This window comes from Artibeus jamaicensis, unplaced genomic scaffold (genome assembly GCF_021234435.1).
Source record: "Artibeus jamaicensis isolate MK-2021 breed Jamaican fruit bat unplaced genomic scaffold, CSHL_Jam_final contig_519, whole genome shotgun sequence".
NCBI lineage: Eukaryota > Metazoa > Chordata > Mammalia > Chiroptera > Phyllostomidae > Artibeus > Artibeus jamaicensis.
Window position 1 is genome coordinate 51765842 of NW_026521871.1, and position 27676 is coordinate 51793517.

General features: G+C 43.3%; 1 protein-coding gene across 4 annotated transcripts; it reads left to right on the plus strand.

The window, feature by feature from the left end:
* The first annotated feature begins 1305 nt into the window (after positions 1-1305).
* Positions 1306-27058, plus strand: TCAIM (T cell activation inhibitor, mitochondrial). Of its 4 annotated transcripts, none has more exons than XR_005082919.2 (11): positions 1306-1459; positions 7546-7617; positions 10239-10374; positions 11198-11351; positions 15663-15915; positions 18444-18566; positions 20142-20239; positions 20510-20601; positions 23711-23943; positions 24556-24746; positions 26818-26903. XR_005082919.2 is itself a non-coding variant. In XM_037148213.2 (11 exons), the coding sequence occupies exons 2-11, from the start codon at positions 7589-7591 to the stop codon at positions 27056-27058; spliced, it is 1491 nt and encodes a 496-aa protein (XP_037004108.2). In that variant the 5' UTR covers positions 1306-1459; positions 7546-7588. The 4 variants fall into 4 exon arrangements, 3 of the variants coding, with proteins under 3 accessions (XP_037004108.2, XP_037004109.2, XP_053525549.1); XM_037148213.2 differs by having other exon boundaries at positions 24556-24687; positions 26818-27058; XM_037148214.2 differs by lacking the exon at positions 1306-1459 and adding an exon at positions 1877-1983 and having other exon boundaries at positions 24556-24687; positions 26818-27058.
* Positions 27059-27676: the final 618 nt, after the last annotated feature.

A 27676-nucleotide genomic window follows, 5' to 3' on the forward strand; every position in this document is an offset into this window, starting at 1 on the left:
CTTGGTGTTATCTAGACAATGCTCTAGCAACTCAGCTACCTGACCAGAGCCCATACCAAAAAATTTTAAATTACCCTGTGAGTAGTTTTCCTTTAGTGTATCTTAAAATACTACACATATTTTGAAAATACATTAAGTATGACTAAAGAAAACAATATTTTAAACTAATATACCAGAACTTAAAATTTTAAACAAGGACTGTCCCTTCCTAACCACCTCAATCCTTAATTTGATACTTTGTATTTGATACTTTAAACCATAAAGTCTTTCGGAGAAAAAGTCTGAAAAGGTGAGTAATAAAAGAGCAAGTCATGATTACTGGAGCTGAAAAATTCTTCTTAAAGCAGTTCCCAAAATATAGTAATGGCAGCATCCTTGGGATAAATCTATAACCTCACACAACTAAAACCGTTAAACCCTAGCACTCAGAAATAATGGCCTGCCGTGACGAAATGCGGCATGAATAAATAGTAATATGAATGAAGTATTGGAAGCGAGATGGGAGACGTCAACGAAGACTGCGAGTTCTCTAGCGAGAACAAACTGGGCGACTACTATAACTGCCACTATTTAATTGCGGCACCAATGAAATAAAATAGGTTTGGATATTACTACCATCAGTTTGAAGTGTCTTTGAGGACAAGCGAAGAGTGGTAAACAGGCAATTATAAATTAGTCTCTTCTATAAGAGGTCACTGAAACCCAAAGAAAGGAATTTAAATATGAGACTGTTAAGATGCTGAAGCAAAGAAGCATTTGAAAGGATGAAGACGTGAGAGTTGATAAATTAAGCTTTTAGAAAAATGAGATTGGGTGTAAAAAGAATCACAAGTGACCAGATTATTTCTAATAAGAGCCCTTAGGGCTGGAACAAATGGAGGCTTTTTTTTTCTTTCCTTCAGTCAACAATGCCAAAAGGTAGGAAATAAGATGGGTTATTGTTATTTGCCTAATTTCATCTGTGGCCCTTTCAGGGGGAAATCAAAGTCATAGGAGCGAAATACAGCTAACAGGAAAAAGCCAAGCTGACGGTTCAGGGTCCTTAAGGTTTGAAAATAGCCAGATACTGAAAGAACCAAACTGAAATGAAAATGCAAACCGGAGAATAGAAAATTTTTTAAATTAGCTATATCTGGGACTGACAGTAGTCCCAAGCCGTCAGCTCCGAAAGCTCCCCGGGTGGATCTGCGGAGGCAGCCTCGCCCCCTCTTAGGGCGCCTGGGGTTGGCGGTTGGGAAGGTGGGGACTATGGGGGAGGGGACGCATGCGCGCGTCCTCCAGCGCGCCCTGCCCCCCCACCTTCCAGCGCGTGCTCAGTTGCTCCACCGACCCGGGGGCCAGGCCCCGCCACCTGCTGCCCAATCATATCCGACTCCCTCCGGCCTGGTCCTTCATATTTCGGAGTGCTCGCTCGCGCGTCCTTAAGCTCTCCGCGGGCGCGCGGGGCTCTCTCTGGCAGGTAAGAAGGAAGACGCGCGGGGGTGCTGAAAGAGGTGGGGAAGACAGGGACATCACCTGGGCGCTGACGTCAGCGCGGGACAGGGTACCGCTGGGCTAAGAACCCACGTCTCCGGCTGCGCGCAGGCGCTCCTGGCTGGAAGGCCTGGCAAGCTTCAGCCAATGAGGGCGCGTTCTGCAGCTTAGTCCCTCGCTGCTTCTCACCTCCAGGAACGCGCAGCGGCAGGCCTTGGGCCGGGTGGAGCAGGGCGCGCCCAGCTGAGATATTAAGGGCGGGGGCTCAGGGATTGCGGAGGGTAGGAGCCTATCAGAGCTGTGGTCTAGTGGGCGAGGGCGGGTGGGAGTGCCAGGCCCTCCAGCACGCGCTAGAGAGCCGGGCCGGCGTGCTAGTGCGCATGCGCCCGGGCCGGCGGCGCCCGCCCCCGCACCGCCCCCGCACCGCCCCCTGGTACCGGGTGGGAGGTGAAAAGGGTCGGAGGTGAAACAGTTTGGAGACAGCCCACCCGGCGGACCCTTGCCGGAACTGTAAGGAGTAGGAGGGGAGGGGCTCCAGTTCCTTCTGACTACTCGGGGCAGATGGTGGGGGTCGGTGTGGGCCGAGCAGTCACTTTAGCTCGACGTGCTAACACGAATTGAGGCATTGCTAGGGGCCGGAGAGTCTGCACCGCATCTGCTTTAACTTGTTTTCTAATGAGAAACCAAAGAGGATTTATTTAGGCTTCATTGTTTCCGACTATACTATTTACCCGAAATCTTTGCCTTATCATAGGAAATTGTGATAATTCTAATCTCATAGCAAAAGATTAGAAAAGGAAGCTTGGGAATCTAGATCCTTTGCTCTTACCACAGTTTATTAACTTACCACTTTTGTTTTTTCTTTGCCCTTTTTCTTCTTTCCCAAGAAGCATTCAACTGAAAAGCAATGAAAAGTCTGCTTTTATCCCTCCTTGGTGGAAAAACCTGCTTTTAAAAACTGAGTAAGGTAGTCACAGCTTAAATGAAAGTAGCCTGGGGGTATTAACTTCGTCAAAATAAATTACTGTCAAATAAAAGTTGTGCCAAATGGCCAAAGACCCATGGTAGGACCTCTTTCACAAACACGTTGCTGTTCCTGTATCAAAAGCGATTTAAGCAAAGTTTTCCTAAAACCACCCAAATTTGACTTGCCCACCAACTTAGGTATTTCTTTCTACGAAATTTGACTTGAACAGAATATTTAATGCCTCAAATCACAGCTCAGAATTTAGGTTAAAATCAGAATTTTTCCTTTGATGAAATAGAAGCTAATACCACTATTAGTGGATTATAGCGGACGCTTGCATGGCTTTCTGAATGACTCATGTCCTTCCCCATCTTCCACCCTTGGCCACCGAGGACGACGCCATCTCCTTGGAAAAAACCTTCCACAGCCCCCAATTCCAGGTGTAGCACTTGAGAGTTTGCCATAATACTCTGCAGACTGCTGTTATTTCATTACTGCATTGTTTTGTAATTATCTGCTTGTGTCTGTTTTTCCACTCCCCTCTCTCCTAGGGCTATGATACAGTTTTTGTAGAGGTGGCATTGTCTTAATGCTCTTTTGTACCCAAGACTTTGCACAGAACCTGGCACATAAGTGCTTGGTAAATGCCTGTTGATGAATTGAGTGAATTAGGGGCCCAGAGTGCCTTCCAAGTCTGATAAGACAGCGTAAGCTTTTTAGTTATTTTGCAGCATGCTTGAGATTTTTCCCAACGGAAGGATAGTGGGCTCCATGGAGTCCATGCAAGAACCACCCATGTAAGAACTTGTCTGAAGACAAGAAACCTGCAGTTGACCTGGGTGCGCCTAGGCTTTCCAGCTGTTTCTCACTAGTAGATGAGCGCACACAGCTCTGCTCTGAAGCAGTGTATATTCAGTGTGCTGACAGTCTTTGATTTCCTGTGTGGCTAGTCCTGCAAGGGAAAGAACCGCAGATACAAATCTCCTAGGCTTCTCAGCAATTAACTTCTCATAGTAAATTAAAGAGTTGACATTGTAGTTGGCAGTCAGATCCCTTATAGTTTTGTTTTCCCAAGACCTGTTTGTTTCCAGCAGAAGTGATGAAATTGGACCTTGGTCTTGCAAAAATGAGGACTGACCCAAGATGTGCGCCACAGGAAGAGCCAAGCAGCTTGGCCTGCCAGCCAGGCGGGCTCTACCCTCGCTTCCACTTAATTTTTTTTTTTTTATCTCAAGAAGAGGGCAAACCATACAGGAAACAAAGAACTAATTCAAGCAAAACTTTTCATAGCCTCACAGTGTATTTAAGACGTTTGGGCATTGATCCTTTATTTTGATAATTCTGAATTTTCCAATAAAAATGTATTTTAGTGCATGTTCTAGCAACATGTAAACCTTTATTAGGAGGAAATTATATAATATTAATTACACTTGCCACTTTTATGAATTTTTATTTGCCAGATGTTCTACATAATTATTTAAGTTTCACAAAAATCTTATATCCCCTACTTTCACACGTAATGTACTCCTAAAAACATGTACAATTATGTTGTACATGGAGATGTGGAGTTCCATATCCAGAGAGCTAAAACATAATTATAATGTTCTGGATTACATTTCACCTTTTACAAAATCTTTAATGGATATTTTCAACATTTTACAATTTTTTCCTAAACACACAGTGAAGATGCCTTCAGTCTAGGAAATATCAGCTAAGGGCCAATGATACATATGTTTACTGTTGTTCCGTTTATGTTAAACTTGTTAGTCCTTATTGCTAGTGTTAGGATTGTAATTTTTCTTTTTCTACTGAATAAAGACAAAATTCCATAAAATATTCACTAACTGTACAAACATGTTCTACAACAAAGATAGTTTCTGGCTAAATTCCTGCCCAGCAGACTGTCCCATTGTGTTAGCTGAGTATATTCTCTCATGTAATGAAAATTTGTAAATTTCAAACTGAAGGCCAGCTCGGAGTGATAGTACACGCACGTTACACAGGTGTTTCCACTGAGAGGACATTCACTGTGGTTCTCGGAACTCTGGACACGCTGCAGGACATACACTGAAATAACTGGGTCTGTGGGGAAAAATACCACTCAGAACAAGACCTGAGGAAATCTCTGGCTTTTTCACCTGGATCAGCAGCTTCCCAGATTGCTTGATGTGGGAAGTGTAGAGATTCCTGAAGCCACTAACCATCTGCTTCTTGAACCAAAGAAAGGAGCTACTGGGGGGTTTTCAGGTTTTTCCTTAAGTCTTTCCATATAGCTAAAGCATTTATGATTGTAGAAAGCCCACCTCTGATTACTCCAAATCATTAACATGCTGGGAAAAAGCTGCATGTGATACATCTTTCCCGATTTACCAACTGCACTTAATCTAATTCACATCAAAGAAACTTCTTTGTAGCTGAACAGGCCAATCTTGGACCATCTCTGTTACTTACTGGTTGACTCAGGAGGGTGAAATAACGTGCCCTTGTTCACTCGGATACTCAGTGCTGCAGGCAGGATTTGAATGCAGATCTCAGGCCCTCTGCCCCAGCCCCAGCCCTCGAGCAGGCAGCCGCCTCTGATAGCGAGTGTTAACTTCAGAGGCTCTGCCCTGCCTGGGCTTAGAGCAGCGCAGCCCAAGAGAAAGTTAACATGAGCCACAGGTGTCATTTTACATTTCTAGTTAGTAAATTGCAAGAAATAATTCAAACCAGGTCGTGTTTTGCTTTTAAAAAAGCAAAAACAAGTGAAGGTAATTTTACTGTGTTATCTCAACATAAACAAGTATTGATGAAATGCTTTGCATTTTTTATACTAAATCTTTAAAATCTAATGGACACTTCAGATACCTCATTTCAGGTGCTTAATAGCCACATGTAGCCAGTGGCTCCCTATTATCCAGCACAGGCCGAGGTCATAATTCTAAGCTACTGCAGTGGGAACCTTTTCTAAGAAACAGTCTACTCACAGAAAAAGCAGGCAGGACACGCCTAACTCTTAACCTGTGATTAAGAGTTAAGCTTTTTAAGTCTAGAAACTTTGATTTCATGTTCATACTTGTATTTGAAAACATTTTGTTTTCATTGTGAGAACCTGCCGTCCCATTTCCGAGTTTTAAGGTCCTTTGTTAGTCATTGCCCGGTAGTAGTTCAGTTACACCCTACGATTACAAAGGGAACAGTGAATGAATCATTTTTCAGGACAACTGAAGACCAGTACTTTATGTACAGGAACATTTTTTTCTGCTTTATTATTTTTTTAATTCTCATCTGAGGATATTTTAGAAAGAAAAACATTGATGTGAGAGAAACATCAGTTGTCTCCTGTATAGTCCCCAACTGGGGATTGAACCCGCAACATAGGGATGTGCCCTGACCAGGAATTGAACCTACAACTTTTTGGTGTACAGGCTCCAACCAACTGAGCCACCTGGCCAGGGCTCTGCATTGATTATTTTTTAGGGAAACACTTCTAAAACATGCTAAATAACTCTCTGTGCTCCATTCCATGTTTGAAAGCCACTAAGGATACATTCTCCAGTTTTTCCAATTTTGCTATAATTCTTTGAAGACTTAATTCTGAACTCTTTAAACAAACCCTTCAAGCTGTTTTCATGGCTAAATCAGCCGCTGCTTCTATCGATTCCTACTCTAAATGTGCAAATGTGTGAACTCCCGAACAGGGGCTTGACTGCCTGCCTCTGAAATTCTCGATGAATCAAATTTGAAGCAGCTAGTCTTTCCTAAATTGGTGTCAAAATTCTTACTATCTTTTTATTATGCTTTAACTTTCAAATTTCAAAATACTTTATTTTCAGTGGTTCATTTAGCTTGCTTTTGCACATGACAAACAAAGCATGTCATTTGGATCACCTACATTGTTCATCAGATGCTGACATTCTGACATTATGCACTTTTAAGATACTACTGTTTAAAAAAAAACAGTTAAAACAGGTTGTGTTGTTGCAAGGCCTGGGTGCTTGGCATTGTGTAGTAATTTTGGCTTTTCAAGGCTGCTTCTAGGATCATTTTATGTTGGTTGGAGCTTTGCTGCGTGGTATTTAATCTACATCCTGCTCGTATTCTTGGATGATCATGTGCATCCCAAGTATTCTTATATACATTTCTTATCCACAGTTGTAGCTCACTTACCGGTCTCTTTGTCAGTGTCCTTGTCATTATGTGTGAGTGTGGAGAGCTGTTCTTGAGCTATATCAGGACTCTCTTTGGGCCAACAGGTGTCCCTGGTCCAGGGACCTGTCTTACATACCAAATGAACGACGCTCATTTTTGTGAGGTTCATTTGCTTTGTTTAATTTGTATGCTAAAAGCATGTGTGTTTTTTAATGTTTAAGAACATATGTCACATGGTCATTGTTAATAAACTAGGAAATAAGGAAACATTAAAGCACTTAGCATCCTACCACCAGCTAACCAGAGAGAGCTAGTTAGAGATCGTGTATGTGTGTCCTTCCAGTCTCTTTGCAAGCTCAGAGCCTTGTACCTGTGCTCTCTTAACTAAGTCTGGTTTTGATTTGTTAAGTCTTTCAGATATGCATGTCTTCTGCGAATATTTCTCTTCCAGTCTGTGCCCTTCCCCCTCATTCTCTCTACAGTGTCTTCCTGAGAGCACAAGTTTTTAATTTGAATGAAGTTCGGTGTATCCATTCTTTCACCAGTCCCGTGCTGTCTGGACCCCTGTAGCTTTACAGTGACCCTGGCGCCAGGTGGTGTTGACCCCACAGCCCTTTTTCTCCAGCACTGAGCTGGCCAGTCTGGCCATTTGCTTTCCACACAAACCTTAGAATGAGTTTGTCGGTACCTGGAATGTGACTTGCTGGGATTTTGATTGGAACTTCATTGAATCCACAGAGCAGGTTGGAAAGAACAAACCTCTTGACAATGTTGATTCTTCTATCCATGAACATGGACTTTCTCTCCATTTAGTTCCTTTTTGACTCCTCCTATCAGAGTTTTGTGGTTTTTCTCATATAGATCTTGTACATATTTTGTTAGACTTATAGCTAAGTATTTCATTTGGGCAAGGGCTAATGTAAGTGGTAATGTTTTTAACTTGTTCATTACTGATAATCTGCTTAATGTTTTAGCAATCAATGATGCCTGGAAGTTGACGTACACATATATTCAGAAATGTTTTGCCACCTGAGACCTGTAAGGAGGTAAGCTTTATGGTCCAATCTATAGTTAGTATTGGGTGGGGGAAGAGAATCTGTTATGCATTTGGCTAATTTTAATTTGTTGTCATTTTTCAAATTCTAAAGTTATATCGTGGTGGAGGGCAAGAGCAAAAAAAGCAAATTTGTATGAAGAGCCTTCTGTTAACATCTGGAAAACCACCCTTTGCAATTAAAGTGTATACTAAGGTCATTTGACTGCTATATTTGCTATTCATGTGTATATAATATAAATCCTAAGTCAGAATCATTCCAGCAAGACACAGGACTCTCCAGTGGGTGACTTTGGCTCAAGGACCGCCGCGCCCCCCCCCCCCAGGCACGGCTGAGCCCTTCCTGGCACTGCACCACCGCCCCAGACCCCCTGCTCCACACCCCCTGCTTCCCGCTCTCCTCCTGCAGGTGCCAGACCTGAATCAGGGTCTGAAAGCTCTCTGACCTTTGCCTTCCTTTCCCAATAATTGTCTTGCACATCCGATCCTGTCTTGGCCTCTGCTTTCAGCAAACGCAAACTAACACAGCAAATGACGACATACCTAAACGGATTTACTGCCTTTAAGAATACAGAAATAGTGGAGGGTGGGTAGGTGGAAGGAAAGAAGAACAAATGAAAATATATTATTTACATGTAACAGTATTATGTTCCAAATAGTTTGGGGGTTTTTGTTTGCTTGTTTGTTTGTTTGAATTTGCAAGAGGGAAAGACTATTTATAATGAGGATTTAAAAGGGAAGGTTCTGGGGGACCTTGCTTCCTGGCACGTAGTGGGTATACGGTTTGGACGGACGGAAGTGAAGGGCAGGGAGGATGCATTAGAGCTCAGACATCAAGTTGAAGGAAGAGGCGAGGATCATCGGGCACTGGGCTGAGGGTTTCTGTGAGGACTGTTTGGAGATCAACTTTGAGGGGTAGATTGGAAACGATTAGAGAGGACTTACTGCACTAGACTGAGGAATGAATTTTATTCCGCAGGAATTGCGAGACCATAGTAGTGTTTTAGTAGGGGATACGGTAATAGTGGGACTTTAGGAACATTAATCTATATTCATCATTAGGGAAAAGTAGACTGATTATGAGGTGATGGCGTCCAGTTATGTGGGGATATTTGGTAGCAGGAAGCAGAAGGAATGATTTCAGGGGACGCTGTAGGCGAGAAGAAACAAGACTAACTGAAAACAGGCCAGGGAGGGTGAGCTAGCTCGGGCGCAAGTAGGTCTGAGGCTTTGTGCTCTGGCAGCGCAGGGAAGGTGGGACCCCAGTAACAGAAATAATCCTGGGGTGCAGTGTCTGACAGCTTCCTCGCCTTCGATATCCAGGCTGAGTGTAGAAGGAAAATAATGACCACTACTTCTTTTTTTAAAGGATTTATAAAATTTGAGCAGCTGGCCGGATAGCAGAGTGTCTGTCGAAGTTCAGACGGGGAATGAATGGAGTTGTCACTCACATTCACCTGCACTGCCTCCCACTGAGGGTCTTTACACCGGGCTTATGGTTTCCTTCACTGTCCAAACTCCTATTCTAATCCTTAATGCTCAACCTGTGTGTTGGTTGACTTTATCAAATATATCCAAAACCAAACCAAACCAAAGGCGATCTGAAAATAGGTTGGTGGTCTTTAGATTGTTGGAAAAAATCTGCAGAAATGATTCTCTAGTCCTACCATTTTAAAAATAGAAAGCTCTTCAAAGGACTCAGTATACATAGCATATGAGATAAAAATGTGTCCAATATTTAAAAACTCCTTTATGTAGTCTGTTATAGAATGGAAAAGGTAAATATAACATGCAAAAAAAGATGTCAGGGGAGTGCTTGCTTAAAATTACAAATTAGCCCTGGCTTGTGTAGCTCAGTGGATTGAACACAGGCCTGTGAACCAAAGGGTCACCAGTTCGATTCCCAGTCAGGGCACATGCCTGGGTTGCAGGCCAGGTCCCCAACTAGGGTCACACAAGAGGCAACCACACATTGATATTTCTCTCCCTCTCTTTCTTTTGCTTTCCCAATGCTCTAAAAATAAGTAAATAAAATATTTTTAAAATTACAAATGATTTTATTTAAAACAATACTTAAAAAAACACTCTCAGATGAGTTATGCCAAATTTTAGGAATGAAATGTCAAGTTATCCAATTAGAATAATATTAGTATGCCAGCAATGAGAAAATGAACGGAGAGAGATCTGTATCTCTTTTCTAAACTTACAATTCTCAAAGTATTTTTCACTATAAAAAGATGACACTGTTGGATATTGGTGGTTCTTTTAACCCGTCTGAAGAAAAAGATGATTCAGAAAATCATCATCATTTGCAGCAAAACCAGTTAACATTTCTCAGTGGGGTTTTGAGGGGAAATTGTATTATTCTTAATTAATATTCCCATATTGTATCAAAGGAATTTATACTCACCGTTTTTAGAAACTACAAGGCACTCACTACTTGTTAAAACTTGGTAGATTTCAGAAAACCACAAAGTCTTGGGTTTTGGTTGCTATCTTGTTTCTGTGGTGTTTTCCGTGCAGAGTAACTTTAATGTTGCCCTCACTTTGTACACTGGGGATCTGCTTGTACATCGGGGCCTCACAATTAATCAATTCACATCTCTTTGAAAGCTTATGTCTGGAGAAGGTATTTCCACACTGGTTTTCCTACTCAAGAGCTTTCTCAGGAGCCGAAGCCGTCAATGCTTTGAGGCCATTCTATTTTGCAGTGCATCCAGATTTCTTTGGCCAGCACCCCAGAGAAAGGGTAAGTATTTTCTTAGCCATTAGCCCGCGTTTCTGTTTAGATTATTTACCATGGTCGCAGTGAAATACAGAGGGTTCTATACATTCGCAGTTCTATTACGGTGATACATAATCGGTGCTCTGAGCCCATTTGAAATATAGATACTACCAAATGAAAACGTTTTTTATGAAATCTGACATTCTTTATGCAGGCAATAAAGCTATAAACTCCTTAGAGTATTTTTTATTGTGTTTCCTATACCAGTTTTTCTATTTCGAGTCCAGTTGAAGGTGTGAAAAAACACTGAAGGCCCCGTTGTCCCTCCAGTTGCCTCCCACCAGTGCATGTCCCTGCCACGCTGCTGCACATGCGCTCAGAGAACGCAGCCTGGCGAGAAAACCCCTGGGGACCCAGTTACAAAGGCCAGTAGCCCCTGACATCAGATGACGTGTCACCAAGCTAAATGCTTTGGAATTGTTTCATTGGTTCCTTTTCTTTTCATTAACCCTGATGCCTGATTTAACATGAAAAGGAATTTAAAACTCTTGAGAATTAGAACATCACTATTTTTCCAGGTGCAATCAAAAACAGATCAGTTTTGCTTCTTTGCTTTTGGAAAATACTCTGATTGTGATATCTGGTCGACGTTGGCTAAAGTTTTTAAATCCAGTGTGTATGGAAACATTAAGCCTAGTCGTAGGCGATGCTTTTTCTTCCTCTAGCAGGGCTGTGAAACCACAGCATCTTTTAATACTGACTCACTTAATGTTCCCAACATGTGTTCAGAAGGTTGTTTCCTTGTTCTATTTTATGTGTAAATACCCCTTGATAATTTTTTTTCCAGAAAGTTAATGAGAACTCTCTTCAGAAACTAAGTGTCTACTTAGAAAACCTCCAGAAACCGGGCTTCAAGTCTTTGAAACCGACTCAGCTCACGTTTTATGTGAGAGAAACAGATCAAAATTCCTCTGATGGCCAGGAAACCTTCAGTCCTGTCGGTACGTTTTCCTGTTGCTGGTTTGTCCTTTGCAAGCTTCGTGTTAAATAGGCTCACTCAGTCTGATGGTGCCAGAATACCTCTGGATTGAAGCCGTGGCCATAGAAAAATGGTACCATTTAATTGATTGGTTTTCCCAGAATTAGATTCTATTCCTGGCCACATGTGTTTTAATAAGCCATTTTTGTGTGTGTGTAAGCTTTTTTTGTCTTTAAAATTGAAGTATTCCTATTTGTCCCCTTCTATTTTAGTGCTATTTTAAGTGTCAAACTAGGTAACAATTCATATTTTTTAAAAATGCAGCTTCCATTCTCTTATTCATTCCTCCGTGTTCCCTGCCAAGCGGGCAGTGTTTGCCTGGCTGTAACCTAGCGACGTCCCGTGCCATCCCCAGGGCTATGGAGACAGAACCTGGGTCGGGGACCAGCCAGGTCTTCTAACTCTAGCCTGAAGCTGGTTTTTTTTTAGTGTAATCATTCCTAATATACAGCCTCTTTTTGGTCCTTTGTCACTGCTTTAGCCATCCATGAACCAGTAATACTTAAAATTAAGGGCAAATATGGTTCTGTTATTACTCCAAATATATAGCTTTTCAGTTATCCTTGAGGAAATAACTTTATTGTTAGAGTGAACTTTAAAACAACCTAAAGAGTTGGTAAGAGCTTTGGTGAGTTAAGACTAAAACAATTGGAAAATACACAGTAGCCCTGGCCCATGTGGCTCAGTTCATTGGAGCATCATCCCGTAGCTGGGGGATTGCAGGTTCGATCCCTGTAGTCAGAGCACATACTTAGCTTGTGGGTTCGATTCCTGGTCTGGGCAGGTACAGGAGGCAACCAATTGACACTTCTCTCTCACATCTGTTTCTCTCACCCCCTAAAAAGTCAATTAAAAAAACAAAGTGGCTTTGGGTGAGGATTTTTTAAAAAGGGACAAAAAAGAAAATACACAAAATTTTTCAAAAACAAACTATTAATGAAAGTCAAACGTTGATAGGCCTTTTAAGATCTCCAATCCGTTTCTAGCTCTTCCAGCGACTAGCTGTGCGACCTTCACTTCCGGTCCTTCGCTATTAAAATGAAAGAGGTGAAGTGCTGTGTGTGAGTACCGACACTCTGACTCACTCCTCATGCTTGGATGGCGTGACGGGGAGCTCGGTCTGAAAAGCACTAAAACGGGGTCTTTATGTCCGAGACAGCGTCCCACCCAGTCTCCCAGGGACGTGAGTCTGGTAGCACGTCTTCTCCTGCCTCTCACCGCCTACCCCCCATGACTGAAGGTGGGAGATCAGGAATCGCAAGGTCCTCTCCTCGGCTGTTCCTCCATCTCCGTCTGATTTGGAGTTTTATTTAAAATAGACCCTGTTCTTCAGTATTCAGAGACAAAACGTCAACTCACAACCCTGTTGTGAAGGAAAGGAACAGCGCCACTGGAGAAGGCTGTACATGCTCATAGTAACCATTATGAGTACCCGTCTTTATCACTAAGTGGCACAGTTCTGTGTGAGAGTGTAAGTGACCATGCTGGCCGTGCTGGTCTTGGCCCTGAGAATCGCGTGAGCAGCCGAGGTGCTGTCATTCGCTGGGGTAAGGCCAAAGACGTGTAAGTACCATAAAGTAGACCCATGTTTCTCTTATACTCAGGGTCAAGGTCAGGCTGGGAATTGAAAACCAAATCCTGCTTACACAGGGATTTTATGATTTTTCCATGACAGATTTATAAAAGCAAAGTAAACCCTTCACCATTTTTAAAGTAAAAATATCACTAGTCTGTTTCTATTTTTATGTTTGGGAGACTTGAGCTCATTTCTACAGCTTCAGCTGCTACTTCCCTACCACATCAGCTGGCTTTGTCTGAAGTACAGAATACACGTGGAGTTCAAGGATAACCCAAGTTGCTTTGTGAAGGAAGGAACAGACAGGGAAACTTGGAAAGTTTCACTCAGAAAATTAAGCATAGAGCTGGTACTAGAAATAATAGCTGGTACTAGAAATTCCTAGTCTGATGCTTGGGTTTGTGCACCACATTTTCTATTACTTCTTCTTTTAAAATATTGTTATTGATCATTGCCTTTACCTTTATGACAAAGATTGGCACTCTTGACAAAGATTTAAAATATTTTTATGTCTTTAATCTTTTTATCTGATTATAAAATTAAGACCAGGTTCTTTCCACATTTTCATTTTTAGAACATTAGAAATTATCAGTCACCTTTTCATTGATAATTGAGATGGTAGTAAAGTAAAATGTTTACTAGTGATATTGATTACTAAAATTAAAGACTTGAGTCATTTCTTCATCCCATTTTTTTGGTGGTCTATGAAGAAATAAACTTTATTATAATAAATTGTAAAACAAGTTAAAGATTTACTAAGAGCTTTCTGTGAGTTAATGCATAAATAAATAGTTGTAGTCAGCTATGTCTGAGTAAAAACAAAAATTCTACTTTCAATTAATGTTTAACTGAACCCTTCACTAAACAAAAATAGATTTTAGAAAAACAAAACTGGAAATGGGAGAAAATGTACAGCATACATGGCAGAAAGATAAAGTTAATATATAAAAAGTTCTTAGAAGTCAAAAAGAAAACAGTAGCTCTGTTACAAAAATGGGCAGAGACAATGACTAAACACTTCAGGAAATGATGCATATAAATAGCTAATAAACACATAAATTATTTTCCTTTAGGAATCAAGCGCAAACTAAATCAATTAGGTACTGTTTTCCAGTGAGGAATATGCGCCATCCGATACGGGCACTCCTCACTGCAGAGCAGCCCCGACACTGGATGAAATAACTAATGGAATTGACAAGATACAGACAGATTCATTTCTTGACTTGGCTCCTCTAAGGATAAACCGTCTCTTCCTAACCTCGAACGCAGGCATTTGGGTTTTCCTTTCCTCTTCACTGATTAGGGTCATGGTTGTACTCCTCACTATAGCATCGAATGACTACACTAAAAAAATCCTTCTTAGTTTGCATGTTCTGAATTCCTTAAGTGTATATGGCAAGAGAATACGTATCCCTAAGAATGATTTAAATTGTGATAACTGTCATCATTGGCAAAGACAAGAAAATACATTTCAGCTTTTTACGGAATGTGAAAAATTAATTACAACTTTTATGTCCATCAGTTTCAGAAGTGTTCAGTAACTTACGCTACCTTCATTATATGGACCTGTGTAGAGCTACTACAAAGGAGTTTGCTCTAACTGTGTAGAGATGAAAGGTCACCAGGGCTGCGTGACAGTTCACATGGTAGGGGCGTGTTTGTGTAAACACACTTGCACACTCACAAGTACACAGAGCAGGGCTGTCTCAGAGCTTCCTGCCGTGGTGCGAGTGCTCTGTGTCTGCACTAATACGTGGCCCTCATTTCACGGTGAGGATGCACTTACATAATACTGATGTAGTTTTCAAAACCAATTACAATAGTTCTTTAAAAGAGAAAAAACATGTTGCAGTGGAGAAAATATTTGAGTTGGTGTCAGCTTAGATTTAAGCCCTCACTGCAGCCTTTCCAACCTCGAGTCTTTGTTCCTATTTGGAGGGAGAGAGAACAGTGGTGCAGTTGGTGGGAGTGATGGTTGAAAAGTTACATAAGTTACATCATTTAAGCACCACGCCAATAAAGGAGGGGGAAAATGCTGAACAGTGGATTTCCTGTTGATGACTTAACCAGTTAGATGACGAACCTTAGCCCAATGACTACCCAGTATCAGAATCAGACTGTGAAGCACAAGTAAACAGTGAGGGAATTTTAAATCAATCTGAAAATACCTAGTTATGGGCCAGTGGGTGAGCAAGTATGAGGATGAGCTCTTTCAATCACAGAGAAAACTCTAGATGGGTTTCTGTCACCACTGAGACTAGGCTGTCTGACTCCTCTCCTCTTCTGAACCAGTCACGGGGGGGGGGGGGGGCCCAACCACCTCCCTCCCACTTCTTCTTAGAAAGTACCTTTAGGGGACCCTTGCTCATGTGAAAGTGTTACATCTCTTAGACCCCAGACACCAAATTTATGGGCAGCATTGGAATGCTCCAAATCCCCTTCTTGGGCTGGGGGGGGGGGGGGGGTCTAGGCACTGGTGCTAAACCAGTGAAGGGAACTGGCCCAGAGATCAGTGGAGGTAAAGATGGTGCTGGCGCAGATCTGGAGAGGGAAGTAGTGTTCCATCAACAGGTGGATAGATTTGAATCGGTGATGGAATGTTTTAGAAGGTTTTGATTTTGAATTTTGTATGAAAAAAATTTAAAATAAATCAAATAATCAACCATCTTCATTGTTTGGGGGAATTATATTCTCTAGGATTTCGAGCAGTCAAATTTACTTTGCACACCAGAGATCTGCTAAGCACAGTATTATATATTCTCAACTCCTGCAGTTTGTCAGTTGAACATGTCCAAAGCTTGAATAGCAGTGCGCATCCCCAGCCTCTCAAAGAGGCGAAAAGGGTGCCTGACAGGCCCATCAAATGGGACAAGTCTTATTACTCCTTTACTGGATTCAAGGACCCGGATGAAGACCTCGAACAAGTCTCGAGAGCGGAAACCACCCTAACGTATGTATAAGTTTGAAGTTCCTATTTAATATTAAAGTCCTATTTTTTTAGGAAGAATAATTCTATCAGTACAGTTAACACAGTAGTGATGTGAAAAAGATGTTGCAAGGATCTTAAAGTTGACAGAATACTTCCAATTATATTAAATTTTTTATATTTTCATACCAAACACATACAGGAGATCATTTTAAGTTTTTAAAACTCTATCCTCAAGTTACCCCTAGCACATAAAGAAAGAACATATCTATATACTTTTAATGTAAGCTTCTTCATATGTTAGTCATTTTCAGTTTCTTTGAAGAGTTCAGTAGTAAGGTCCTTTGCTGTAATAATCAATGCGTAGTAAAAATACATGGTGTCAACATTTGAAAACACTATGCGGAACAGATTGATAAAAATTTTAATGATAAAAACCACGTAAAACATTTCTCTGTCGTTTGTCTTGTCTGTAATTAACTGTCTTTAGTGTATTGAGTAAGTCCTTATGGCACGCTGTGAAGATCAGCCACCTGATGTGTCCCCACAGTTGCCCTTACAGAGTCTGTGGCTTACCGGGGACCCTTGCCCACTGCAGTGTGGTCAGTCCCCCTCAGCTACATGCTGGCAGAGCATTCACTCTGTGGGTTGTCTGTGCTGACGCAGGAACTCCACATGTCTAGACTAATCCCAAATGAGGCCGAGGGGTGTCTGCGGCCCAGCCGGGAGGTTTAAGGTTTCTGCCACGCGGCCAGCACTTGGTGGCCACTGTGGTCATTTTGGCTGTATACAGTTTAAGCTTTTATTTTTATTCTTGTATTGCTTAATTCATCTTCATTATATATGTAGGTTATAGAAGAGGAAGGAACACGTGCTGAATTATACATTTCAGAAGTGGTATTAAAACAATTCTGCAAATTTCCTTCAAACTGCTCTTTACATGATTTGTAAATTGCATGCACCTGATCAAAATTTATTCTTGAAAGTTTGTTAAGGTATTTCTAATATTTCAGGACACAATGTGAGAAAATATAACAACAGTATTATTTAGTGTGGACTTTTAATTTTTTAAATAATTTTCTTTTTGAGAAATGCAAGCTGAAATAGTCTCTTATTGTGAAATAAAACACAAAAAAATTGAAAATCAGTTGGATTTCTTAAAACACAAAACAGAAGAATTATCAAAAGCTCAATTTAATCTATTTTCATAATACATCTGGTAATTACATTCCAATCTACATTTTTAACATGCTGTGCAATTTTGAATTTCTCAGCAAATTGTTCTTTATCTTACTTCAAAATTAGTTTACTATATACTGTATAAAAAGGATATAATGAAAATGTTAATACCTGAGGAATTTTTTAAATTATATACTATAATAAAAGGAATTTACCAGTCTTTATAAAATTAGTAAATGCTACTCTATGTTATAAATTTTAGCATTTGCTTATTTTTTTAATATTCTCTGATTATCAAATAATATAACAGAAACTATTTTAATTATATAAAATTGAATTTGGAGCCAACAAGCTCCATTTGTGTCTAAACAAAATCACCTGTGTGTTCTGTCTTTGCCGTGAACTACAGAAACCCACTGAAATGCTGTTCTGGTGGCTACTGCCAGTGGCTGTGAGGCCTCCATTTTTTCTATTTGAATTTCGCTCAAGTAGTTCTATTTTGCCTTCAGTGTCTTAGGTTCTGAATCCATCTTGGTGTCCACAGAAGGCCGGGCTGGACAACCACCCATTGGAACGATCTCTGTAGCATGTTCGGGAACTCGCAATTTACCTCATACATGCATTTGGTTGCTTTTCCCCGTGATTATAGGCTAAGTCAGTGTTTTTCAAATTGCAAATCATAACACACTTTATTGACATGGGGCCAGCAAAGTCATTTTGCTTTGTTCCTTTATAAAATTTCTTGAATATATGTTGTCAGAAGTTTAAATACTGTTTTCAGAACGCTTGTTTCCGTTATATTTCTGTATATAAGTAAGCGTGCGTGGGTGTGCACTGAGTCACCATTTAAAACACTCCTGACCACGGGTGGCCATCAAAGGAGCCCGTCTGGTGGTGCAGGCCACACGGAAAGGGCAGCTGGTCCTGAGGCAGGAGCTCGCAGTGGCTGCTGTATGGGTTCTAGCTGGGTGGACCCCAGCTTCTTCCTTTATTTTAATCTGGCTCGGGAGTGCCCAGAGCTCTCAACCTGTATTCCCTTGTGTCCATCCAGGTCACTGCGTCCAGCAGACCTTAGCGGTCTCGTCTCTTTACCACCGAGTCCCCAAGACCACCGCGTCTGGCAGGCTGCTGTCTGCCACCTTAGTGTAGACAGGCTTAGCCCCCTCCACCTCCACTCCCTGCCCCTCAGCTGAGTGCCCAGCTGAAGTCTCATCTCAGCCACTTCCGTCTACACTTTATTTTTTCACTTGTAATTTGGTAAAGGTTTGACTGGAGTTTAACATGGGGCTACTTCAAAAGAATGCATATGTCTGTTAATAGTAGGCGTGTTCGCATCGCAGTTATCATATGTACATCTGTTTTCTTCTCTCTAGATCCTGGTTAGATAACAATGGGAAACGTGCAGTTAAAAAGCTGGAGAACAGTTTGCCACTTAGAAAAGAACTAGATCGTCTGAAAGACGAACTCTCTCATCAGCTGCAGCTCTCAGACATCAGGTACCACAGAGAACCTAGCTGACAGGTTATAATGAGCACGCGTTACCTAGCGGCAGAGTTTTCCAGCAGTTAAATATTTCCATCTCTTACTCTAATTATTCAGATAACTAAATATTCCTCTATTACCTTTTTATGAAAGTAAGTATTCAGGTGTGTAAGAAAACTACTATCAATTTCTTGTTTAAAACAGTGAAGTCAGATCTAGATACTGATGTAGCTGTAGCTGTTTGAACTTTTTTACATAATGGGTTTATAAGAAAAATACCCTTTTTCATATACTCATAATATGTAAAAAATAATTATCCCTTCATCATGTGAGGTTGGTATTCGAGTTTAAAACAGGAAAGGAGAAAGGAAATGAATGTTGTATTGTTGGTTCTGTGTCCATGAAAATAACTTCCTAGTGGAAGTTTTAAAAGGTTTGCCAGGGCAGCCTGGGATTAGTAAAATGAAAGGATTTCTTAAACAGAAAAAGAATAAGCTTTATCGTACGATGCTGTGAAGAAATTCCTGGGCTTTAACTCCCACTGCAGTAAATGTCGACAGGCACCACCCCCACACGGAGACCCACTGGGGTTCGTGGGGTCTGAGAGCCAGGCCCGGGGACCGAAGCGTTGGAGGCCCGTGGACGGGGCTGCTTCCCCGCCTCCTGGAAGGCCAGCCAGTCTCCCAGAAACGGAGGCCTCGCGTGACCAATGCCACGGTCTCCAAAGCCAGACAGCCGGTGTGAAAGACCCTTCGTTAGTAAGAACAGCATTTAGCAGCTTCATCACAATGTTCATCCTTTAAAATTATATCTAAGTTTTTCATTTGTGGGTTAAAGGAAAAAGAATTTAAACCAATTTCACTTGATCACAAACGGCATTCCTCGGATTCAGTGTTCAGCTGAAGGAGGAATCTGCATTTCCCAGAGCGCCTTAATCCTACGCTCGCCTCTGAGTTAGACCACAGGGTGCAGGTCAGGGCCGCACTTGGGTGTATGAAAGAGACACCATAGGAAGGCTAGAGGAACTTGCAACTAGTTCAAGGTCAGTAGAGCTAGTTGTACTAGAGCTAGTACATGCCAGAGTAGAGTTCAGAGGTGCTGCATGAGGCTGGTCCTCTTTACTCTTACAGAGCGGCACCACTGTGACATCACGTGAACGTCAGGTTCCACTGGGTCACTAAGATCCAACGTTCACGTATAAAAGGAGCAGATTACGTGGTGTCATAAAAATCACTTTTTCAACAATAAGAAAAAAGGATCTGATACACCCACCTGGAATTCCTAATTGGAACTTGAATTGAAAGCAAAATCATCACCGTTGAACAATGTGGAGAAAAAAAAATCTTTCCAAAGTGTTTCCCATTTCACCTTATTTTAAAACAGAAACTTACTTACTTGTTTTAAATCTTTAGATACCTGAACGTGGGTAGTAATATTTTTACCAAGTAAACAATCCATTTTCCATTTGGTTGCTTCTTGAAAACTGAGCTAGTTTGGAAAAGTGTGCGTACTTGAGCATTGGGGGTGAGCCGCGTGCCCCACCTCCAGGGTGCCTGGTGTTGATGTGCCGCTGTGCTCTCACCAACCAGGTGGCAACGGAGCTGGGGCGTCGCCCACCGCTGTAGCCAGCTGCAGAGTTTGGGCCGCTTGGCACAGCAGAACCTGGAAACACTTAAAAATGCAAAAGGTAAGCAATTTCCCTTTTCTTTTAAAATATTACTTAGCTGCTATACACGTCTGTAAGTGTAGAGGAAAACTAAATGTTAGAAGTCTTTGCAGAAGTGACTTTATCACAGCTGAATTTTTAAATCCATTCTTTTGAGTAAATCAGCAACATAAAATTGGCCTTTGGACTTCTACTGAATTTCACCCTGAATTTACACACTAAAGTAACTGTGCAGTGCTGACAGAAGGAGGCGGCTCTGGCAGTGACCCAGGGTCTGTGTTTCCCCATCAGGACGCACGGTGATGTTTACAGACCGCTCCGGGATGAGCGCAGTGGGCCACGTGATGCTGGGGACGATGGACGTCCACCACCACTGGACCAAGGTAAGGAGGGGCTTAGATGCAAAAAGCCTCATTTGTCCTCCATGTACTTTCATTTCAAACTATGCTGTTATGTCAGTGAAATAAAGTTTTTAATCATAGTTGCAGGTCTGTTCAGCTCAGATGCTTAATATCATGTAATCAAAATACTACTTAGAAGACTGGATTTCTAACTCAGTTTTTATTTGGAAATTTTATGGTCTTTCCCAAAACATCACCTAAAGGCCTGTATCTGTCGTTTTTTACTTTAACAGATTTCTTGTGGAATAATTGACATACAATAATCCGTGCATATATAGTGTGTAATTTGATGAGATTTGGCATATGTGAATATCTGTGAAACTGTTACCAGTTAAGATAGTGAACATGGTCGTCACCCACAAAAGTGTGCTCTTGGCCCTGCATCAACCCGCCCCGTCCCAGCACACCTTCCCGCCAGCGCTGGTCTGCTTTTGCCACTGTAGATAGCTCGTATTTCTGGAGTTTCCTCTAATTGGAATCACAGAGTACAGGGTTTTGGGGGTGGGGGGGTCCGGTTTCTTTCCTTTAACATAACCATGCTGAGGTTCATCCACGCCATTGGGTGTATCAAGAAAATGACTTTTTCTTATTGCCAGGTGTTACTTCGTCCTGTGGATGTACCACCACTGCTTGTTTATCTGCCCACCTGTTGACAGACATTAGGTTGTATCAGGTTTTAGCTGTTAGAAATAAAGCTTCTATGAACATTATCTACAAATGTTTCTCGGGACATCTATGTCCCTCGCTCTTGGATGAACGCCCGAAAGTAGAACAGCTGAATAAGGTGGCGTGGTTTAACTTGGGAAGAAGCTGCTGGCACTCGCCACAGCACCTTTCTCATTTGAGCCGTTCTCGTGCGTGTGCGGGACTGTCCCCTCGTGGGTTTAATGGGCGTTCACTAGTGACAAGTGACAGGGAGCGTCTTTCCGTGTGCTTATTTGCCACCCATGTATCTTCTTTGTGAAGTGTCTGTTCAGATCAAATATTTAGTAGAAAATATCTACAAACCGCATTATCTGACGAGGTCATTGTATCTAAATATGTAAAGAACTCTCCAAACTCAACACTGAAAAAAGAAAGAATCCAACTAGAAAATGGGCAGAAGCCACGAACAGACGTGTCGCAGAGGTGGACAGATGGGTGCCACATAAGCACATGCCAGAACCGACGAGCCCCGGGGGAACGCAGATTAGAACTACGATGAGATGTCACCGCACACCCCGTCACGCTGCACACCTCGTCACGCTGCACGCATGGCTAATGTGAAAAGTAACGACTCCACCAAATGTTCACGGGGATGCAGGAAACAGCCTCCCTCCGTCATTGCTGGCAGGAGTGTGAAACGGTGCACAGCCCCTGGGAAAGAGCATGGCAGCCGCTTACACCTTCAGCACAGGCTTCCCACTGGGCCCAGCCATGGCGCCTTTGGACACTTACACTAGAGAAATGAACAATTATGTTCACGCAGAAACCTGCACACAGATGTTCGTGATGACCAACTAGGGGAAAACCCTGGTGCCCCGCAGCGTTTGCCTGGGTGAACAAAGCGCGGCAGGTCCACACCACGGAGCGCTGCTCAGGAAGGAGGGGCCTGAGCTGCTGACGCGCGTGCTGAGTGGGAAAGCCAGCCTCGAAGGGTCACATGCTGCACGTTTCCGTATCTATAAGTCTTCAAGTAACAAAATTAGAGAAAGAGCAGGTCTGTGGTGGTCGAGTCAAGAGGTGTCTGCAACTACACAAGCGCAGCATGAAGGGCCCTGCCGTGGGACTCCTTGGTGTCTTCACTGGGGCTCTGCCACCTGAAACTGCATGCAGTTAAACACACAGCGAGTCCCAGTGAGACTGAGGACACCTGATGAGGTCAGTGGCTTGTGTCACTTTAGTTTCCTGGCTGTGACAGGATATTCCCATTCCCCAAGATGCCACCCTGGGGGAAGTGGGGTGAGAGATCTATGAATCTACAGTGAGCTCCGAATAAAAAGTTTTTACAGTGTCGTTACCATCTGTAAATAACCCCTTCAGAAGAAAATTGAAAAAGTAGTAAAATTATTTTTCACAAAGTGTTAGAAGTACATTATAAATTATTTGTGGGGATTTTATTCTGCCGTTGTTGTTACTATAGCAGAGAGTTCGATGCATTTCCACAGCTGCAGTACCACAGCTTTCTGTCCAAAATCTAAGTCCTTAACATGGCCCACGAGGACGCCCCTGACCTCGCGCCGCTGCCTCTTCCGCTGTCTGTCCGCTCGCAGGCAGCCACAGTCCGGCCACACCAGACTCCTCACGTGTGAGCGTGCCGCCCCGTCCTGCATCCATGCTTGCCCAGGCCCTTCTGACTTCCCTTAACACCCCGTACACTTCTGTCCTTTCTCAGTCCTGTTTCTCATGGCTGATTGGCCCCATCGGACTCCTGAGAAACCTCTGCTTCATCCTGCTGAGGCACCTCATGCACTGAATTCAGATTTTTATTGTTCTCCTTGTCCCCCCCGACTGTGATCATTTAGGTGGGTTAAAGTAAATTCTGAAGACATAGACTTGGAGATGAAATGAAACCTTCATTATACCATTTAACCACTCTAAACCACAGGTGGCAACCACAAGGCCCGCAGCCGCATCCAGCCTTCAACCTTGTTTTATCCGCCCGGCGCCTTGTTTCTACCTGGCTGCAGCCCCGAGCTCCTTGCCTGGTTAAGGAGCAGTTACCTGTATTTAATCCTAACATTACATTCGGCCCTTTGAAGGCGAGGCTGATGTGGCCCCCAGTGAAAATGAGTTTGACACCCCTGCTCTAAACCAAGCTGAGATTCTTCCTGAATATCTATTAGTACATAGGATTTACTTTTATTTAGAACGTAGTTCTTTTCTGCAATGTCTTCCTATCTACACATTCCTAAGATTCTAATGTGGCTTGTCTTGAATATTAATATTGCTGGCATTACATTAAGTCTCTTGGTTATTGCTTACTTGAATTTTCCTTCTAGGAAAAGATTATCTTGTTAAAATATCTCAATACCATTTTTCTGGAAACCTAAAATTGAGTTGTTATAATGCAAAACTAAATATATCTTCCCTTTTTTAAAAAATCCTGTAGCTTTTTGAAAGATTACCAAGTTACTTTGACCTTCAGAGGAAGCTGATGTTTTTAGAAGACCAAATAAGCTATCTGCTAGGCGGCATACAAGTTGTTTATATTGAAGAATTACAGCCAGTATTGACACTGGAAGAATACTACTCTCTTCTTGATGTGTTCTATAACCGACTACTGAAGAGCAGAATACCTTTCCACCCTCGAAGTCTGCGTGGTTTACAAATGATCCTCCACAGGTAAACACCGAACACAAGCAGGACTCTTACCTGTTCACTGAGGTGGGCTGTGTAGGTCAGCCGATGCAGTCGCTTTGTATTTCAGCATGTGGTTCTTAGGAATTACAGAGAAGAATGTCACTACCCCTGTTAGCAGCGCTCCTTACACGTTAGAAAAGCTGACAAGAGAGAACCGAAGGATTGACTCTCTAGAACATTCCATAAATATGTGGCCATTTACAGGGTGAGTCAATCCTGAGAAAACATGACAGGGTTAGACTGATGCTAAATCAGTAGCCAGCATTTTCTGCGCATGTGCTACATACAGTGTTTCCCAGGCACTGTGCTTGCAGCATAAGTGCATTCTCCTTCACTCCCACCCCTTCGCCATGAAACGGGTTCCAGTCCCCGCTTTACAGATGGGGACAGTCACAGGGCTGGGGAGCGTGTGGTCGTCCTGGTAAAGTGTGCCTCCTTGGAGGCAGCGAGACTGTGTCAGTTTAGCTGCACCTTTAGGGTGGGTCTCCATGATCAATTCCTCTTCCGTTAATCAGCCTCATACAGTGTTTTCCCTTGGAGTGGAGCGGGGGGTGGGGGGGACCCATGGTTTTCCTTCCGTGTGTTTCATTACAGTGACAGATACGCTCCAAGCCTGCATGATCTCGGGCATTTTAACATCCCGACCCTCTGTGATCTCGCAAACCTACAGTGGTTCATTCTCACCAAAGCCCAGCAGGCAAGAGAGAACATGAAGAGGAAAGATGAGTGAGTGCTGTCGGCCCTCTGGGAGGTCTTGTCATTCAGTCTAACTTTTAACGATGCAGGTAATTCAGCCCTGGCTGGTGTGGCTCAGTGGACTGAGTGCCAGCCTGCCAACCAACGGGTCGCAGGTTCAATTCCTAGGCAAGGCACATGCCTGGGTTACGGGCCAGGTCCCCAGTGGGGGGCACGTGAGAGGCAACCACACACTGATGTTTCTCTCCCTCTCTAAAAATAAATAAAATCTTTTTTAAAAAATGCAGGTATTCAGAACTCATAAATATGGAACAGTAACACTGTACTTAACTTAGGAAATGGACTGGTGGGTGGATGCTCCATAGTTACTTATTCCCCACCTTGTTCTGCCAGGGGTTAGCTCTGGCTGATTCCTAATAACCCAAATTACATTTACACCATGGACCTCAATTTGAAAAGAAGGGCTTGTTAAAAATAACTGGGGGCCCTGACTGGGGGCCCTGACTGGGTGCCCGTTCGCTGGAGTGTCGTCCTGTACACCAGAAGGCTGTGGGTTCAGTCCCAGGTCAGGGCACACGAGGGGGCAGCCAGTCGAAGTTTCTCTTCACACTGATGTTTCTCTCCGTCTGCCCCACTTCCTGTCTCTCTAAAACCAATTACAAGATACCCTCAGGTGAGGATTTTAAAAAATAGACATAATCTGTGTCAAAGGCAGGCCCTGTCAGCCATTTCTCGGCATTAGAGAAGGGAGCGAATGTCCCACCAGCCAGACTCACCAGTCAGGGCAGGGTGCTCCCCCCAGTTGTACGGTGCCTCCCTTTCCTGTTTTTTTCCTTTCGGCATGAGTATAATAAAGCAGAGAACTACAAGGAAAGGCAAAAGAATTGTTTAAATGTGTTTAAAATTAGTCTGCTACAAACAGTAGAGGCACCCAGGCACAGCCCCAGAGAGAGCTTGGCAAGGGCCACCCCCTCAGGGCCCCAGGGCCCGGAGGTCAGGGAAACCCTGGGACGCGGCCAGAGGCTTCTCGGGGAAGCAGTGGGGACCCGGGGCCCTGTGCAGAGCATGCGGAGGGCAGTGCTGAGCCTCTCAGCGCCACGGCTGTGCTGCCAGGCTGTTTGTTCCTTAGCCAGACTGGGTCTCTCGAGAAAGGCCCTGGCAGAAATGTCCGGCGCCCCTGCTGTCGACGGTGCCCGAGACCTTTCCCATCTAATCCTGCCCAGAGCAGACAGCCCGAAAGCCCCACCAGCCCTGACCCTGTCCACCTTCCGGAACCTTTGGAAGCCTGGTCTAACAGGCATCTCACGGAAAAAAGGAGCAGCGTCTGCCAAAGTGCCCTGGATGTTGTTGCAGAAAGGGACTCAGTGACACAGACCAGCACCACTAACTGCAGACCAACCACAGCGACCACTTGTTTCCATACATTTCCTAGCTTATGGGTATTTTACTACACGTAGGCTGCTCTTTCATTAGAATTTAAGATCAGGTAAAAGTGGATGTTCGGTCTTTTCAGCCAGCACAGGACCTAAATTAGACCAGTTCGGGAGCCCTGACAGCTTGGCTCCACTCACCTGCCACGTGGCTTCTGCGTGCTGTCCGCAGGTGAGGGTGGACCGGGCTCCTCCCACCTGAGTTGTTCGCTTTCTAGGCTTGAGGTCAAGCCCTCGATGGAACGGACACTCCAGCCTCCAGCGAAGGCCATGGGGGTTGGGAGGGCGGGCCTAGCAGAGGGAGCGTGAAGAGGGCCTGGCCTCAGGTGCCGATGGATGTGAGCCTGCGCTTACTCCGGAATCTCTATGAGTTGTTACTGCCCGAGGGTCAGACTCCGGGTCTGGTACACAGTGAGCTTCCTGCTTTCTTCAGTTGCTAACAGCTGCTAGGTGAGACATGATAAGAGCTTTTTAAATTATGTGTTAATTACTTTTACCCCATTACCACTACAGAAGATTTAACAAATGCTCTCAGAGATACGTGTGGAAATAGCAGGTCCTGCATGATAACCACAGGTGTGTCTCTCAAACCATACGGTCTGGCTCTCGTGGACGCCATTTTCAGTGTTGTGAGCAGAAAGGTGTAGCCCCCCGTATCTGAAAATACATTTACGTTTTACATTCTTCTATTTGCTTGTGGCAATTTAAATTTTTATTTTCAATATAACAGGTTGAAGGTTATTGAAAGTGAACTGATACAGGCTTCCACGAAGCAGTTTGCCCTGGAAAAGTTGTATAAGGACCCCAGTGTCTCAAGTGTCCAAATGGTGGACTGCTGCAGGAGACTCCTGGACCGGCCACTGCCCTGCCTGCGGGGCATGCGCCTCTGTGTCTCCAGTTTCTACTCTGTCCTGCAGGATGGCGACCTCTGCATCCCTTGGAACTGGAAAAATGGAAAAGCCACCAAATAACCCAGAAGTCTGTATTATTTTCAGAGAGATAAGAAACTGTTAAACGTATTTAAACCCACGATTCACTGTGTCGATATTATTCACCTACTCCAAGAACGAAGCATCTAACTGCTGCTGTAAAGTAGACCTTTTTTAAAAAATTAATTTCTGCTGGGAAACTTGCTTTCAAAAGGTTTTAACTCCTGGTCTTATCGGATTGGCAAGACTGGGTAAAAAGCTGTTGGGAAAATACACATTTTGCGGTATGTGAGGAATTACAGAGCTAACAATGTCTATTTTTATATGAGCAAATGTGGGTAAGTGTGTGACCCAATTCCACATGGATCCTCAGTCAATTCCTCACGTGGAATCTCGTGCATGAGCACATACGTGCACTTTGCAGCCACCGTGGAGAGCTGGTGCCCAAGATAGAGGACTGATGGGCAGCGAAAACTAGATGACCGAATGTTGCCTAACAGATAGAGGGAAAAAGCAATCGAACGGTATGTGGTATTGACAATGAATTCAGCAGTCAGATACCAGTTGGTTGAAACATCTCCAGCGGCAGGACCTGGTGTTAAGCCCGTAAGTCTCCCTCCCACGGGAGCGGTGCGGCTGCAGCATGGAACCAAGGGACAG